Source organism: Lagopus muta, chromosome 7 (assembly GCF_023343835.1).
Source record: "Lagopus muta isolate bLagMut1 chromosome 7, bLagMut1 primary, whole genome shotgun sequence".
NCBI lineage: Eukaryota > Metazoa > Chordata > Aves > Galliformes > Phasianidae > Lagopus > Lagopus muta.
In genome coordinates, this window is record NC_064439.1 from 17,393,377 (window position 1) to 17,411,634 (window position 18,258).

The 18,258-nt window shown below is 37.6% G+C and overlaps 1 protein-coding gene and 1 long non-coding RNA gene across 2 annotated transcripts in view; one reads left to right on the forward strand and one right to left on the reverse strand.

Annotated features, from left to right (window-relative positions):
• The window catches only part of C7H10orf67 (chromosome 7 C10orf67 homolog), a 39,225-nt gene that overhangs the window by 20,183 nt on the left and 784 nt on the right, over positions 1-18,258 (forward strand). The window contains 6 exon segments of the mRNA XM_048951162.1: positions 8,171-8,259; positions 8,359-8,413; positions 11,472-11,570; positions 12,444-12,524; positions 13,218-13,297; positions 16,148-16,260. Coding sequence (XP_048807119.1) covers positions 8,171-8,259; positions 8,359-8,413; positions 11,472-11,570; positions 12,444-12,524; positions 13,218-13,292 — 399 coding nt within the window. The 3' untranslated portion in view covers positions 13,293-13,297; positions 16,148-16,260.
• LOC125696018 (uncharacterized) lies at positions 1,063-10,099 on the reverse strand. The gene is made up of 3 exons (XR_007378163.1): positions 10,048-10,099; positions 4,095-4,231; positions 1,063-2,841 (listed from the first exon to the last, which is right to left on the reverse strand). It is a non-coding gene; the product is annotated as an uncharacterized LOC125696018 (long non-coding RNA).

Consider the following 18,258-nt stretch of genomic DNA (forward strand, 5'->3'; position numbering starts at 1 on the left):
TAGCAACAGAAGGAGAAGAGACACTGAAATAAAAATGCCAGTCGTCCTGGGTGGTGCACAAAAAGAAGTATACAAGTTGGCTTTTTTTAAGTAAAATGTAAGTCGATGTTATTAGCCAATATTTCAATGTTCTGCTTGTGTCACGCCTCTTTTTTAATCGTCTTAATCTAGTTTTTTCTTTTTACACTGGTTTCCCCATAAACCTGTATTTGTGTTTTAGTTGAGTAAAAGAATACTTTCCTTGCCCTGCTCTAGTAGCACTCTACTCTCATTACAACTTTTTTAGTCTCTTTTTCCATTGCTTCCAGATGGAGTCAAGTCACATTGCTCCTAGACTTTATCCTTATCTCACTAGCCCTTTGAATCTAGATGTTCCTCACTGTTCCTTGCTCTTTAAGCAAAGATGGCAGACCAGAGGGCATGATGTTTGACAACTGTGGTTAGCTGGTAAGCATAGTCGAAGGTTTGTCCACGAAAATGAAAATCTGTTCTATTTACAACAGAAGTATCTTATGGAACAAATCCATTTGTTATTATCTTATCTCATAAATAGCTGAAAATACTGAACCTATAGCACCAGGCTGCTAATCCAACTTTTGTGCAGAAGTAGTGGTATTTTACCTAAAAATCAATGCTATGAAGCAGAGACAGAAAAGTAGGGTGTTGTTTGACATAATATCTTCATATTTCAAGACCAAAGCAGTACAAAGTGAGCTCTAAGTTCATGCCATAGTGCTTCAGTAGGCCAATAGCTTACTGTGCTGTACAGCACTGCAACTTCCTAAAAAGATGGTCTAGATATTGGATAACCTTTTATTTCTGAATTTGTTAAGCTGTGAATCAATTGTATCCACATGATGGAAACATTTCCTCTTCTTCGTCAAGATTAACAGTAGGATATGATCCTGAAGGGATTGTGAAAATAAAAAAGCAAAGATTACTGCGAAACAAGAAACATCACTGAGGTATAGAGAAGCCTGCAAATACAGAATTCATGGCTACCAAACTGCAGTTAAAAAAGGGTTTAAATACTTAGCGCAATTTTCGAAAGCCTGTAACCATCTATCTCCTGAACACTGTCGTGGTCAAACAAGTGTACTGATTCCACAACGTGGATCACTCACTCTTTCATGAGAATCTTGTTTCATTTGAGAGTGCATGGGAGGAGATACCTGCAGCACAGGACTAAATGATTTTGTAAGAAAATTACATGCCTTTGTATTCCGGTCAATCTTTAGGGAGTTACCCTCCATTTATTATTCCCTTCTTTTCATGCTTAATGATCAAAAACATTTAACTGATTTACAGAGAGAGAGAAAGGGTGGTCTGTTTTACTTAAGTTGTCCTCCCCTCCCAAAGACAGGGAAGTCCTTATAAGATTTATAAGTTCCAAAAAGTCCTTCTCCTTACTTGCCAAATTTGGAATTCTTTAGATAGATGAATTTGTGTGAACAAGGAATAATCTTGAAATATTTCAATAGAATTTGAATGCTTTCCTTTAAAATTTACATTTCCCTCCTTGTGAGATTAGCCCTTTTGAACCTAAAGCCTAAGTCAGGTTATTTGAACTATTAAAGCCATCACTCTGCCGTGAGCTTTATGATTGTGATCATAATCAAATAGGAACGTTATTTATCATTTGTACCTAGTGCTACCTACATGAAAAGCGAGAGTAGTTAAAGTGTTTGTATTTCTCTTTTGCTTTGAATTATATTGTAAATGTTTTAGAAAAACAATTGGCTGAAAAGTGCATTTGTATTTGAGGATGTTCTTCAACTTTTGTGGGATCTATTCATAGTATCAAAATAAACACAGAGAAGCACTGTAAGAAGAAAGGACTTTTGGATTATTTATTTTCCCTAAAGTAAGATTGAATTTAAATTTCATAATGCACTAATTTCAGTAGAGGACTGCTGATATCCCTCGTCTCAGTTTGAATAATAATCATTAAAAAAAAAAGCCAGTGCTCAGAAGATAATATCTAAATTTTTCTAATCAGCCTGACATTTGAAGAGAATTTCCTTCAACAGTTTGACTTATACTATTAATCAGAGTTACACTTGGAAATCTATGGCACGTGGTGAGAATAAGCCATATGCTGAGATAAATTGAACATCTTGGATGGTTGAAATACTTGTAATATTTGAAAGCAACATGTGATTGCCTTAAAATAAACAAACACACAAACAAGAAAGTATGGCATACTAGTAGTAATTATCTATCTGTTTGACTTCTTGTAGCTCAAAACACTGTAGCAGGAGGAGATTTTTGTCCACAGTCAAACAAAGATGGTTAGATACCATGAGAACTTTCTCGCTACAGAATTTCCCTGGTCTTGCATAGGTACACATCCTAAAAAAGTAGGGGTTGAAAATTAGGTCTTCACCAGAAACTTGGCTGACGTAGCTGTAACGTTGAAAGATGGGGACATAAGGAACACTAGGTAATAGTTACGATGCTTCCATACTCAAAAAGCCCTTGGTTAAAGTGTTTCTGCCAGTTTGGACTCAGAGCAGAGGGCTGTTAGAGTTGACAGTAAGCCTTGTCCACCGTTGGACTTCTCTGTTTGGAGAATAGAGCTTTAAGCTCAAGGTAACATAGCCAGCTGCAGAGAAGGAAAGGTATAAAACTAAAAAGTTAAAAGAAAATTCTAGATTATATAAAGAAATAGCACTTAACGTGTATGTGTGAATCATTCTTCAGATCTCATCTCTTATCCCGCAACAATTTGATTAAATAATAAGGTTGGTTTCTTCAGTATTTTATTGGCATAATTTCTGTTGTTACAAATGCTCTTTTCCTCTTGCTTCTTCTTGTAGTTTGTGAATTTTCCTGTTAGAACTGTGTAAAAAAAAAAAAATACTGAGGAACTAAGGAGCACTGGATTAGTTTCACCTTTACAGTGTATCTCTGCAGCCCTGACTACTCCTCAGTGACCATCCCAAAGGCCACTGTGTGAATGCCCAGGCCTAACCAGACATATTGCCCATGTAGGACAGTGTTTGTTAGAAAATGCAGAGAGTTCTACATAGCCTCAGGTGTTTTCAAGATACAGTCTGTCAGTAATGAATAAAACACTAAATGATTCAGATGATTCTGATGTATAAGGTTATTAAATTTTTGAGTGTGGATTGCAAGGAGCATGATAGTACATTCAATAAGTAAAATTACTCTGCAATTACTACTAAGTACACATATGGTGTTAGCTGATATTTTGTTCAGTGTTTGTACTGTAGCAGATCTGGTTGTACAATTTTGTTTTGTGGACAGAGCAAGCGGACACCTGCATTCACCTTAGAAATTTTTGTGTATCTAGGTAGGGATTTTATTTACATAAGAAAATCTATTTTGTTATAGATTAAGACATTGAAAATAATAGGATACCAGCTTATACTGCTTCTGTGGTAGCTGACTGCATAACGTACTACTGAGCAAAGAGGAGATGGATATAAGTTTACTAGGGAAACAGTAGTTTGGAGATGGAAAAGTACATTGTTCTACTACTTTCATCAAACAGATTTAAAATATTTTTTTTAAATATTTTTTCTATTTAGAGCAAATCATTCATGTTCACAAAACTTAATAATGAGAACAGTATAGGAGTAGAACAGAAAAAGTGTTGAAGTCTTGCCATAGTTCTCCTGAAATCTGTTTCACAGCTTCACTACTTTCAGTTCTATTTCTTGGTTCCATTCTATTCTCTAGCTTCCCTCAATTTGCCCCTTAACTTGAGGTATTTAATACAGACTAAATGGTTTTCTTTCTCTGTATTTTGATTTTATACATACTCATTATTACTATAAAATCCTGTAATCATAGTTATCGGGGGAAAAAAATACTGGTGTTAAAATCTGTGTTTCAGATTTCAAAATAGTACTGAGGTTCACTCAAGTTTTCTGAATTTTTTTGAGCTTAAGTAGACTAGAAGGAGGCTGTAGTACATCCTATAATCAGTAATTTCAGCCTAGATTTTTCTTAATTTCTCAAGTAGTTGTAATTTCAGAACTTATGAAAAAAAGAGAGAAATTGTACTTCTGAAGCTCCTCAATAGAGAAGATTCCCAGTCAGGTCACTATGTCTGATATAACACTCACCTGCATTATGTAGAAAGTGAAGCCTATACATCCACTGCTTTTTCATTCATCTCTGGGCCTTCATGGGTGTTCAGCCCACAATGATCACATTTGGAAACCTTCAGGCAATTAGCAGTCTTCCGAAGGTGAATTTCTCTCTGTAATGTAATATTTTTTGTTCTAAGTAGGGTACACTGAATTTCACCTTTCACCTTCTAAGACAAAAATGAGACTTGGAGGAAGGGGATATTCTATCAAAATAATGACTGCAAAGTGCTCTTTCCCAGCTGTCTTTCTTCCTACTTAGCAAGTTGCAATTCCAGTATCTGAAAGCCAAGTCTATTTGAACAGTGGATGGAAAGCATAGTAGGCATGTTAAACTTAAGTTATTAGATTCTGGCTATGCTTCATTTTCTGGAAATTAATTTTTTATTACAGGCAGAAATACATGAAATGTCTTCCCCATAATATGGTTCCTATAATCAACAAGTTAATATGCTACAGAAGAGCAGCACTTCCCTGCCAAAGTTAAATTTTTGAATCCTTTGATCAGATTCATATTTTGTTCTTCAGAAGACAGTAGACTTTTTAAGCAAGGTTTAGATTAATGTTCAGTTCTTTTAGATTGCCTGAGGTTCTGAGGTGTTATAACCCTGCTGAAACCATAGCTAATTAACCACTTCCACTGCTAAATATGTAATTGATTTTCATCTCTACTAACCTGTAACAGGTAAACATGATATATGTAACAAAGTTCGGTATTTTTGAAGACTATTTTGTTCAGTTGCAAACAACATGCCCTCACAATTCCTGTTACCTAAAAGCTTACACAAGTAGACAAATATATAGTTATGTGCTGCAAATACTTCATTAATGACACAGAGAAAGGATTTCCTGTAGAACAGATGGCCCTTGTAGTGTTAACCAAACTGCTCATCTAAACCAGCATTGTCTGGAACCTAATGCCCTCAGGCAAGGGTCCGACCCAGTTGTGGAGAGGCACCATGCAATGATGACAGATGGTCATGTGTTGAGGCAGTCCAAAGACCATGCATATGTACCATGGGTGGCTGTTGAAAGCTCAGGTTCTCAGTGGAGATTATTCAGGAGGCTTATGGATGGGGTGTCCTAATCTGAACAACATTAATCTAACATGGGAACTTAAATCAGATGGAAAGAAGTAAGCAATAGTTTCTCAGCCCTTCAGCAGTGTTTCACTGGATAGATCAATAGGGGGCAGAAATTTGTTTCATTAGCTTCAATCTGCTTAAAGAGTGTATAACATTTAGTCAATCACTCTGCACTAGACTGAGAGACTGACAAAAATAAGCACCTAGAATGACACAATCCTAATTTTGAGAAGCAAAAATGAAAATGAACTAATATCTCAAATGATGGGAAAAGGCAAAAAACCATTTACTGCTTATATCGATTTCATATTTAATTCTGAATGAAACCTTGATTTGCCTGTCTGAGGTTTTAAAACTGAAAGACAAGAAACATACCATAAATAGCAAAGATTTTTTGTTACTAAAAGTTTGATTAAGATTTCTTCTGTATTAAGAATGTGCTTCTGTGATCTGGAGATGCTCTTGAAATGGTACAGGAGTTTCACTCACCTCCAAAAGTTGATCTTTTATCCAGTTTATGGTTGCTTTTGCAAAGATATTTGTTCTTCTTTTCAGACATGAAGTGCATGATTTTGAGATATGTACATGATGACAGAGATTCAAGATCAGTTTATTTATTTTTTTATTTTCAGTAGAAACATTACAAACTTTAATCCCTACAGGAAATCCCTACAGGGATTAAAGTTAACTATTTTTTAATCCTTTTTTTTCCCCCCTACATAAGCTCTTAAATGAAGAACAGGTACAAGTCTCATTTTCTTTTTGACTGCCATCCTGAACTAGAGTTCAGAACAGCTACTGCTTCCTCAGGGGACCATCCCAAGAGCTACGGATCTTCAAACTATGGAAAGTCTTTAAATGTGGTCTTTTCTACCCTAACCTGACCCAGCAGTCAGTGAGCAGATCAGTCAAGGTTACACCCTATTAGCCTTATATTTCAAGCATCTGTAATTCTTAAAAAGAATCAGCTGGAAATGAAATCCGAGGAGTTCTGAGCTGCTTTGCACCATTAAGCACATGGTTTGATATTTTGTGTGCAGTTATATTGGGCCTAATTCTGCTTTTACAGCTCTGCATTTACCTAGGTGTATTGCTATTGAAATCTGGAGTGTTATCAGTGAAAATCAGTGCTGGAAGATGAATTTGGTCATGCGATTTTTTTGGAAGTCTTTTAATAATTATTATTATTTTGCAATTTGCAGTTAATTTAATTTGATTTTTAATAGTCAGTAAAATGGCTTTTCTTTATTTAAAAGGCTTGGTACTGCCATGTATCTGCAATACTATCTATTCTTTAACGCTGATGTTTGCACCTCTGAACTAGCCACACAGCCACCAGCATGTGTATTTGAGAGAAAATAGAATGCATCTGCAGCTGAAAAAACAAGATGATGACTTGATGTGGAAAGGGCAAGGGTATAATACAAAACACTACTGACAGCTTGAAATTTCTGTTCAAACAGATGAGTGTATAAGGTACCAGATTCACGTCCAGTGTGCCTGTAGAGAACTGTGGAAATATAATAGGGATTGAATGTTTCTCTTGGAGGAGGAAATACATATTTAGATGAAGTGTGTGGAAGTAGGAAATGACTGAGGCTTCATATCTTTGTTGTTGTGTTTTGTTTTGGTTTTTTTCATTTGATTTTTTATTTTCTCTGTGTAGTGTAGGCTATAATTTACAGTTGGAGAAAGTAATACATATGGCATCTTGCTGAGAGAGAACAGTGTATTTGAGGTGGGTTAGCAGGTTACAGATTCCTGACATGTCATGCCCAATTAATGGCACTCCAATTTCATGAGGGATAAAAATATTATAGGATACTAAAGTTTTTCATGGCCATGATCAGATTTCAGCACTGCAAGTAGAAGAAAAGGAAATTGCAGTGACTAACCTGCCAATGGAAGGTGACACTGAAACAGTGCTGCCTGAGGAGAAAACAATTTCAAAGGAAACTTCTTATGGAAGAGAAATTGTAGAACCACTCAAGTTTGGAAAAAACCTTCAAGATCATCAAGTCCAACCCTAACATGACCTCTCAAGTCCCATGACCTTTAGTGCCATGCGCTCATGTCTATTAAATACCTCAAGGGATAGGGACTTCACCATTCCAATGTTTGATCACTCTTTCATTGAAAAGAATTCTTCCTAGTATCCAATCTAAGCCTCCCATAGGACAACTTGAGACTTTTTCTTTGTGTCCTATTAGCTGTCACACAAGAGAAGAAGCCAACACTCTCCTTGCTGCAACCTCCTTTCAAGTTCTTGCAGAGAGCAAGGAGGTTTCTCCTATGCGTGCTCCATCAGCACCTGCATATGTCCTTCCATCCAGTTTTCCATGCTGGAAAAACAGCTTCCTTTTAAGTCTGTGCACCTGGCATTTTTTGCCCTTATACCTGATGTGGGACTGATTAGTGGCAGGTCATCCACACAGAGTCAAAGATCAGGAGGTATTCCTGGGCCCAAAGAATAGACACAATTGTGCAAATCAGGTCTAGATCTGAGTCAACTTTTTTTCCTGATTTCTTTACTGTATACTTTCTACATACTGCTGGTTTTGTTTGGGGAATTTACAGCGATCAGTCTCGAGTCCTCTTAAATTTAAGGCAATGGTAATTTTCCCACTGATAGCATTAAGATGAGGTTCAGACACATATACAGCACTAAGGTGAGTTTCAGACACAAGACTAGGACAAATGCATCTAATTGTCCAAACGTGCTCCTTTTGTTACAATTGCCAAAACATTGCCTAACTGCCACCATTCTTAGAAACAAAGGAAAAGATGAACTGACTTTGAACTGCTGGCTTAGGCTGCATAATCTTTCAATTATTAGCAGAGTACTGGAAATATTTAATAGACCAGAATAGGAGAACTTGTCACAGGAATACCACTGCGTATAAGCAAAACCTGTATTTGTTTTTGCAAGATGATTAAGAAAATAAATAATGTTTCACTTACTTTTAGATAACAAATGTAGCTACTGAAAGTTCTCTGACTGCTGAAAATGGAAAACTGAAGAAATGTGAAGGTCAAGAGAGGCAAACCATAGCAAGGTAGTGGTCAATATTTCTAAGATGCGCTTTGAAGACACTTGAGAAGCCCCTACACAATTTTAACCACTTCTTTTTCTATTTTTTTTCCCCCCTCTGTAGAAAGAAAGCTGAACAAAGTAATGCAATATGGAAAAAGAAATTCTAGATACTTGGTGTCATGCTGTAAAAACACCATTCTCGTAGGCCATGATATCTCCAAGATAGCTTTTAGGTAGAAAACATCAGATCACGAATACCTAAAAATCCATATACAGTAGAATATAGAATCACAGAATCATTAAGATCGGAAAAGATCATCTAGTCCAACCCCAACCCAACCCACCCCCACCATGCCCACTAACCATGTCCCTCAGCTCCACACCTACATGGTTCTTCAACACCTCCAGGGACTGATTGTTTTCAGAGGATTTCTAGAGAGTTTCAAATCCAGCTGGGCTGGATCCATATTTTAGAAAGACAAACTCCCCTCCAACCACACACTCTACTGTACTTCAGGGGGTTATTTTACTTTTTATCTCCCCAACACCTCTCAGCGGTGTGAGAATGGTGTAATTCCCATCCTACAAATGGTGAACTGTAATGAAAGTACATCCACTGCGCAGCAAACACTTTGTGCTTATACAGTTTGATACAATATCCCTAAGGTCAATGGAGAGCTTCTTGTTAAGTTTGTTATTCATTGAGATTGGCCTCAAGTTATCCTCTCATCTGAAAATTATGGGAAAACATTATGTTGATACAGTGATAACATAATGACAGTCTTATCGGTGTTCTTAGCAATCATGCAAGACTCAGTAGAAAAATAAAATTATATTATTGTTATCTACTCAGCTCTATCTTAATGAGTATTTACTGTGTTACCTGAATGGGCAGGGACTGGAGCGTTTTTTAACGGAGAACATTAGAATTAGTTGCTGAAGAAAGAGATTAATTTCTAATTTTATATGCAGCAAAGAACTCTCACATCATGGAAACAGATTAATTTAGATAAAAAGGCAATTAATGATAAGATACAAATAGTCCATAGGAAGGAAAATCATTATCTCTTGCTTCTTTTTTCTTCCTGACAGTGTATTAAAGAACTGTGCAATTTATTTTTACAATGCAGTAGGATTACCTGGTCAGCATATTTACCTTGAATTTTATGCTGTACATTGCTATAAATTATTATTCTATTATGTGCATAGTTTAAAATTTTAACTATAAAATATATGAGCCCCCTTGTGATCAGAAAAACTTCAGCGTGTTTATGAATATCATCAAAGACTATGGCCTGGTGGATGAAGTGCCTGAAAAATATCTAGAGAGCATTGAACGCTGGTTGCTCCAAAAGTAATGCCTCCTGTTTGTTTCCAGTGAAATGACAACTGATACAAAGAGCCCAATAATAGCATCTGATAGAACAAATTCACACCTACAAAATACTCTTTTTCAACACAGACACCACCGTTGGCTATGCATTTCCTCCAGCAAAGAACAAGAGCCTGCATTCTATGTTTGTAAAAATCTGCATGAGTGGAGATGGCCCTCTGTCACTGTCTCCACTATTGAATCACACCACCCACCACCTCACTGTGCTCACATTCACTGTTTGGTCTCCAGAAGCATTCAACAAGCATCGATGAATATCAGTGGGTGCCACTTTATCCATATGGAGCAATTCAGTTACACTCCTTTACTTCCTATGCTATATAATCAAAGAATATTAGGCTGCTATAATTACAAAATAAACAAGAGAGTTAGGCAAAGTAGACTATGATAACGAAAGAGAATAAATGGAAGGCTTACCCTTATGCTGGGCTCACCCACAAAACACCAGTAGAGACAATCTCCAGTAAAGATCCTTCCCCACTGGTAGCCAGCTCTTAAATAGGTCTAGGAGGAGCCAGGCTCCACCCCTTCCGGCAGCACAGGAGAATTGCCTTCACCTGTGCTCCTCTGGCTGACTCATGGCTCACCTCAGGTGATCAATCAGAGGTTCAGGCCGTGACTCAGCAGTTCCCATACATATGCTCTCGCATGTCATATGTCAGTCAGACTGCCCCTCTGATGCCATCCCTCACACAGCAGCAAAATGTACCAGAATATTGGCAGGAAGGTTCAAGCCCTACTGCCGTACCACCAACACCTGCCTCTGACAGTGTGGCCAACACAATAAAACAGGAAGCATTGTTTTTGGAAGAGCTTTCGTGTGTGTGATTGCTCCTTCTAATGACAGTTCTCTTTCATTTTTCATAAAAATTAAATCCATTTAAGTGTTCCTTTACTCCTTTCTTAATTTGCTATTTGCCGCTAAAAGATCTGTGAAGTTCTTATCTTGTAACCACACACAAACAGGGCACAGAAATCAAACTTTATCATCTCTGCCCACTCAAGTATAACAGCTGTGACAGGTGCTAGTTAATATGAAATGATTTTTTTTGTTGTTGTTTTGCTTTGTTTTTTTGTTTTTTTTTTTATATACAGACTTTTTCTTACTTTAAAATCTTTGTGTCAAAGACTTGAGTCACATCAAGCCATGTTGTCTTCTAGTATTACTTAACTGCAACTGAGCTCTGGTTATTTTGTGGCACAAGAGACTATTTAAATGCCAGTTATCAAACTTTCATGGCAAATACAGGAAAAATAATCCAAACCATCCAAACTATTACCCTTACTTAAGAAAAAAACTTACCACCTGGAACAATTTTCATCTTATTTTTTTCCCTTTGCTTACCTTATTTTAGAAGTTCAGTTTCAGTATTGTAATACCTTTCTTTGTTCAGGAAGAGGAAAAAAAAACATACAGCTGTTCAAATTACCTCATGAGCTGGACCTTGAGAAATTAGGTAGCAATTTTCAATGATTAGATAAAGTATCAGCACTCAGAGGTTAAAGATACAGTAAATTTACAGACAGAAAAATGACAGTATTTAGAATTCCAGTTCTGTTTCTATTCCTCACAGATTTTTCCACTGCATAGGATCTGTTACTTTACTCATGTATTTAATATACTATACTTAATATAATATATTAATGGCATTTTAATGTCTATGGATTACTGAATTCTTACTGGTTATTGCTCTACTTTTGCTGATCGATAGTGTTTACCTAAGTATTTCCCCTGTAAAAGATACAAAAAGTAAATTTTCTCTAACTGGCAATTTTAAACTTTAATGTTATGTATGGTACTGTTCAGAATGGCAGCATGATATAAGTTCATTCAATATGAGATTTTTTTCAGTCTGCATGCAATTAAGGACGAGATGTTTCTTAGACAAACACTGCAACGCCAGTTTCTAGCATTTAGATATACATTTGCTGGTGAAACAGTAAGCAGAGACACAGCAACTGGACTGTTATTTTAACTGTTATGTTTTTATTGGAAGTCATGCTGAGCTTTCTAATGTAACAAGTCATAGAAGCCAGCCTATAGCATAAAGTCAAACAAATTTGATAGCAAAAATTGTGAAATGGTAAATCCAACAAAGGCAGATTGTCAAGGCCGGATATGCTCAGCTGCACACAGCACAATCTTGTGTACGTAGTACGTGTACAAATATCACACATGGTAGAGCCTTAATGATAGCTTTTGCAGACTCCAAATTTGAACTAAAACTACAGACTTCCCCTTGCTTCACCTGACAGAAAGTAGAGGGATTAGGAACTATAAGACTTAGTGTATTTCTTGCTCTGAGGGCTACTCACATTGTATGTCTTAACGCAGCAGGGAGTGCAGTCCCTAAAAACTATCCATCTTCCTCCTATGCAAGTGTGTACAAACGTCAAGAGTGGCATTTTGACCTTTTTTCTGGATAAGTTTAGTAGGGTGAAGTATGTCCTAGATTAAGATACAGGACTGCACAGACTTGTTACTTCAGTTACTTCCACTGATTTTTTTCCTGATAAAGGAAGTATATCTGATATATTCATACATATACAGGATATTAATATATCAACTTTAGTCTCAAATATATTCAACTCTTCTTGTAAAAAATGGACAATTCAGGAACAGATAAGTTAAAACATTTCCCTCTGATTTATAAAAGATTATGCATTGCAAATCCATAATCAATAAGTGTCAAAAAAATGTTGCATCCTTTTCAAAATCTTTTATTAATGTTGATTTCTTGCTTATCAGCTCATATGCTTAAACAACACTGTCTTAAAATGTGTTTAATATATGTCTGGTCTGTCATTTACAGATGGTTTGCCCTATTTGTATTGAAAATGACATAAAAGGCACAGACAGATTCAAAGATGGCTCACATTTACCTTCAACTTTGGTAAGCGTTTTTCTTTCTCAGAACATAAAAGCTCAGATATGCTCAGCAGTAAGTAGGGGTAGCATTTCTGACAATTCTGTGAAGCATAAGACTGTGACATATCCAGGAATCAACATTCATCATTTTCATAATGGACAGTTGTTTCAGTGAAAGGATTTCTCAATGTGAGACAATGATTTGTTGCTGAGACAGAGATATTTTTCTTTACAACATGAATTGTGATTATTTAAATGTATTTCATGACTGAAATATTTAACATATTCATATCTTCCGAATGTTGGTTGCCACGTGCATGCAGTAACAAACATTTGGGTAAAGCAATCCACATTCAGTTTTAAAGCTAACGTAGCTTGAAATAATAAATACATGTTTGTGGCTGCAACTGTAACTACCTGACTATGAACCAAAATAGTATTTCTCTGTGAGTAACAAGACTGATATAAGCTTGATTCATCTAGTACTAAAATAAATGGGAAGACCAGAGTGAGAAATGAAATGGCATTCTGAAGTTCTGAATAGCACGGCTGCCTAAAACAATAACATTTCATTTTGTCTTTTAAGCCTAATGCCTCAAGCTCAGTGAATGGATTGTCAGACTCTTTCAGGGGAGGGATCCAAGTTATATCAGACTAATAGCTTCTCATGATCTTCAACAAGAAAATATTTCTCATCTAGCCTCCATTATATTCCCAGTCTACTGGAAAGCAGAAAGAAGACGCAGGTGAATTTCCTAGGCTTCTAAACACACCAAAAATGGCCAGTGTTTGAAGATGGTGAGTTTGAAATCTTTGATGCAACGTAGCCTATTCTGCAATTTAAGTATTTGTTTCTAACTCTTTAGTATATACTTGAACATAATCGTATTTCTCCAGATACATTTTCCTGCAAACCTTCAATGTACACAGAGCTTTCGGGGTCTCCTTCTTTGGAGATACTCAAAACCTGCCTGGATGCTTTCCTGTGCAATTTACTCTAGGGAATCTGTGTTAGATGGGGTGTTGGAGTAGATGATCTCCAGAGGTCCCTTCCAGCATAGTTCTGTGTGACTGTGAATAGTCCTCTCTTCCCACGAGAAAAGAGATGAACATAATGCCATTTCAATGCTGAATTCCAATATCACCACTAAACTGTATTTGAAGAACATCATGAGATATTTACCTTTTCTTTTAGCATCTATCAAAAATACACTGCAACAACAAAGATGCATGAGTATAATACTAAACCCTCTTCTTTTCAGTATCTCTACTATTAAATAATTTTTAAAATGTATTTGCAATTAAGCACAATATTGTTCACTCTATCTCTTAGGAATGTTAGTTAATGGTTTATTTAAAAAGCAGGATTGTTCTGAGGGATTTTTGTTTATTTGATATGTGGTATAACAATTTATTTACCAATACCTTATGGTTCCTTCTCTGGCAAGATGCTGAGTATCAATACCAATATGCGGATAGCAGTGTTTAATTCAAGTGGCTGTGCTTATATCTAGAACAAACTACACATATCTAAATGATTTGTTGTAATTTTCATATGTATTTCTGACTATGTAAATATAGAGAATTGCTACCTTTTCTACATTTTTACCTGTAAATGTGTGAACATCATTTAAACACTTCCCCTTGGTTTAGTTATACACTCCGGCATACAAGTTTTTACTTTGAACATTGCTGTACTCCTTGTATTCTGTTTATGTAGCTCTTCTTCAGCTATTCTGATTCCGTACGTACAAACTGTTTTTATTTTGGGATGAGTTAGAGGTATCACAAGTGTGGAGATCATTCTGATAGCCTTGATCCTTTGGACAGTCCTAATTCTGGAAACCTGGAAACATTATTTGCCTCTACTGTTTTGCAATTAGCATTGGCTGTGTTGTGATCAATAAATAACAGTGATAAGGGCAACCACGAAGAATATATTGTATGTCACAGTATTTTGTGAACAATCAGATTTTTCCTTCTTCCTGTCGGCTGTTTGCTGAAACTATGAAAAGAGAGCTAAGTTAGCCTGTATGCTTTTGGAGCATTAACTCAGTGTCAGTTCCTCCACATGTGGAAGGCTACATTCAAAAGGACTCAGATCTGTTACATTCTTGCTGGAGATGACTGCCCAGTATACAAGTGGAGGATTCTTCGGGATTTGAGGCAAAAAGTTCTTTAATAGCATATTTACACTTATCTCAAAAACACAAATATCTTATTCAAGACACAAGAACAGAGGACTTGCAGGAATCCTCTCATATATATATTTTAAGCAAGTAGGGATGTTTTGGATGTTTGAGTGTTTATGGCTCTTCTAGTTCCACATGAGAGACTGTGCATTCTTGATAAACAGATGAAAGTACAATAACTTTAGAGTCTGGATGCTTCACACAATGACATTAACACTAGTTACCTTTACTCTTCGAAGTCTATCTAACAAATGCATAACCCTTTTAAATATCTACCAAGCAGGAACTTGTCCAGACAGGCACTGTTATTAGCAGCTCTTGGTAATTGCCAGTGTTTTATGAGTTTGAACCAAATGTTTTATCATTCAAAATAAGAGCACCCTTATTATGCAAGTCTCTTCATAAATCACAGATAAAACACATTACATAGAACTATGTGAACTATATGAAGCTGTATTTGTTATATTCAACAGATGATACTAAGTACAATTAAACAGTTATGCAGTTAAACAATATACAAATAAATAGACTCGAAATTCAGGTTATAAACTATTGTCTGTTTTTCTATTTTGTTTTTGTTATTGTTATTTTGTTCTTGTTTTGTTTTGTTTTGTTTTGTTTTTAACTAAGGACTAAGATTAAAAACATTGCTGTGCTGTACTGCTTTTTCATACTGTTTGTTGATTGCTGGTAGAAGAAGCCACACAGTAATTCAGTTTGATTCTTTCAGCGCAAGAAGAGTGCAATCTTCTAGCAGTTTTGCCTACACGAAGTCCTTCTCTTAGTAGATCTCCCAAACAGATCTGTGCAAATACAGGCAGTTTGGATGTTTCTTTTGCGGCAAACTCTATCTATTGTCTGTCATTTTGCCCGAGAAGAATTGCTGCTAGCATTTTAACAAGTGTCGATCTTTGCGAAGAAGAGACACGCGAGAAATTGAACCCACGTCCCAGAGCGTTGCCAGCGCCCCTGGCCCGCAACTACTTGAGGCCGTTCCCTCCCCCCGCGCCGCGCTTCAGCACCACCGACAGCTCCACGCCCGCACACGGCCGCGCATCGGCGGCCCCGCCGTAGAAGCGCTGGCTGGGCGCAGCACCGGCCCCGGGGGTGGCTTCCAGATCAGCCGTGGAAGCCGTGGCCTTGCTGTCCTTCTGTCCTTCCTTTCCAGCCGTCAGCCCGCCTCTCAACCCTGATGAGTGCCTGTTATCAGAGACCCGTCTGCGCACAGCCAGGGGATAGTATCTCTGATGTAGTTTTGTCGGAAGGTAGAATGGCATTCCGCAAAGATTGCATGAGTTCTAGCCAGTGGGAAGTTATTAAATGATTTTAGCTACCTTTTGTTGTTGTTGTTGTTTTAAAAGTACGTGATAAACATGAATTTAAGTGTGTGACAGGATTGCTTAAATGTCCTTCTTAGGCCTGTACCTCACTTATTTCTTGGCTATTCCTCTTAAAGGCATGCACTCGAACAACTCCCTGGGCGTGAGCAACTGGGCCTTTCACAGACAGCATTGGCACCCGTGCAGAATTCAGACTGCTCTTGAATAGCTTTCCACTACCAACCTCCAGGTATGCACGTGAATATTTTGGAAATGCTTATGCTTTTTTTTTTTCTTTTTTTTTTCTTTTTTTTTTCTTTTCTTTTTTTTTTTTTTTCTCCCAAAACTTAGAGATGATACAAATTAATTCTTACAGAAGTTTAAAACAACATTATTCAAATGAATAAATGACTTTTTAAAGTTTGGTACCATTCATCCAGCTGTGCACTTCAGCCTACTCATGCATAAGTGCCCTCTACTACGGATTGGGTGGGTTGGATACTGTGGGTTGGAGCTGAGGTTTTGTCTAGTTTTTGTTTTAATCTCTATTTAATGTACAAGCACAGATGAAAGAATACTGGCAATGTATATATTTAAGTATTAACAAGATGTGCATATAACTCCAATGCATTAGGGCATAAAACATTAGAAGTCCACACCTAAAGGCACTTCTTAACAACTCAAACCTGCTCAGGGCCCAGGATCCTTCGGAGTGTTTTAATGAACTGAATGAGCCCCAGTGAGGTCAGTCATCCCTTTAGAGGATGACCCAAAAACGTAGCTATAGAGTCATCCCATCCAGGCCCTCTGCATTGCAGCTGGACTGATAATTAGTGTTGGTGCTTTGTGTAAGAAACTCAAAATACCTGTAAACCTTCGTTCAATTAAACTGTTTACTAAATTTGCCATTAAGAACGGGTGATAACTAAAGATCAGCCTTCGGGAATGACAAAAGGAAGTGCACAACACTGGAAGGCGAAGTTTTGCCACAGTGTTTACTCCCATTACTCTTGTTTGAAGATGATAAAACTGAACACCTACAAACATCTATGCTTTCCATTGTACAGCGTCCACCGCTGTTGCTTTTTATGTACTCAGGGAGATTTTTCTCACAGTCTGGTGTTTGCATCTATTGACTTTGTAATCTGTAGACAGACTCTTAATGAGCAGAAAAGACAAGAACCACGGAGATAAACCCTTAGAATAACAGTGAGCCTTTACAGCTTGTCAGCAAGAGAAAGCTCAAACATAAATATCTGGTTTACAGAAGTAACACAACTTATTTTGATAGATTACATTGTTTCTGTTTCAAATTACTCTGTCAAAAGGGGAAGAAAAGGTTAAAAGGTCATATTTTTTAAAATGCTTGAAAGGGCTCTTTCAAGGGTTTGGTTGTTTTTTGGTGTTTTTTCCACAAATACCAACCCTATGTTTAATCAATTATTCGTGGTGGTGCATAAGCTCTACTTCGCCTGCCTGTCAAATGTGCTGATTTTGTTAAATTCAGTTCTAGAAGCCCCCTCAAATGGGCAGGAACAGGATCTAAAGACCCCAGAGGTGGGCTGCAGATCGGAGGCATTATTCCATGGTTTTCCTGTTGAGCGAGGTTTTCTTTGCTGTTTTGAGTCCCTTTTCGAGAGTAGGGGACTTGTAAGCAGAAGGGAGTCAAAGTTTGTTTTTGTTGTTGTTGGAAAAAGCTTTAAACAACGAGTATCCATCCCGACAAGAGGTAATCGAAGACATCATATTCACACAGTTTAACACGCGTCAAAAGAACAGAAAAGATCCTCCTGGCCGCGCGGGGCTGAATCAGCTGTCTTGGCCATCAGCGCAGCATCCCCCGCGTGCCCGCACACCGCAGGCAAACCCCTCTGCTGCTCCCACACCTGGAGCCGGTGCACGGCAGACAGCGGGGCCGGCTGCGGCCGGGGCCCGACGGGGACGGGGTGAAGGCGCTGCGCGGGTCCCGGCGCCGCCGATGCGCGGTGCGCGGTGCGGGCGGAGCGCGGGCACGGCCCTGCCCCGGGCGCTCGGTTCACCGGCAGCCGGGAGCCGGAATAAATCACAAAGGCACGTTTAACGTTAGTGACTCTTTAAATGGAATTTTTCATTCAAACTTTGTCATTAAAATAGAAAGGCCTTTTGGCCGTGACCATACGAGCATAATAAATCGTATATGTTTGCGATACTGAATGAATCTCGCCCATATGCTGCGCTGCAAGGCTACATGAATGAAGCATTTACCAAA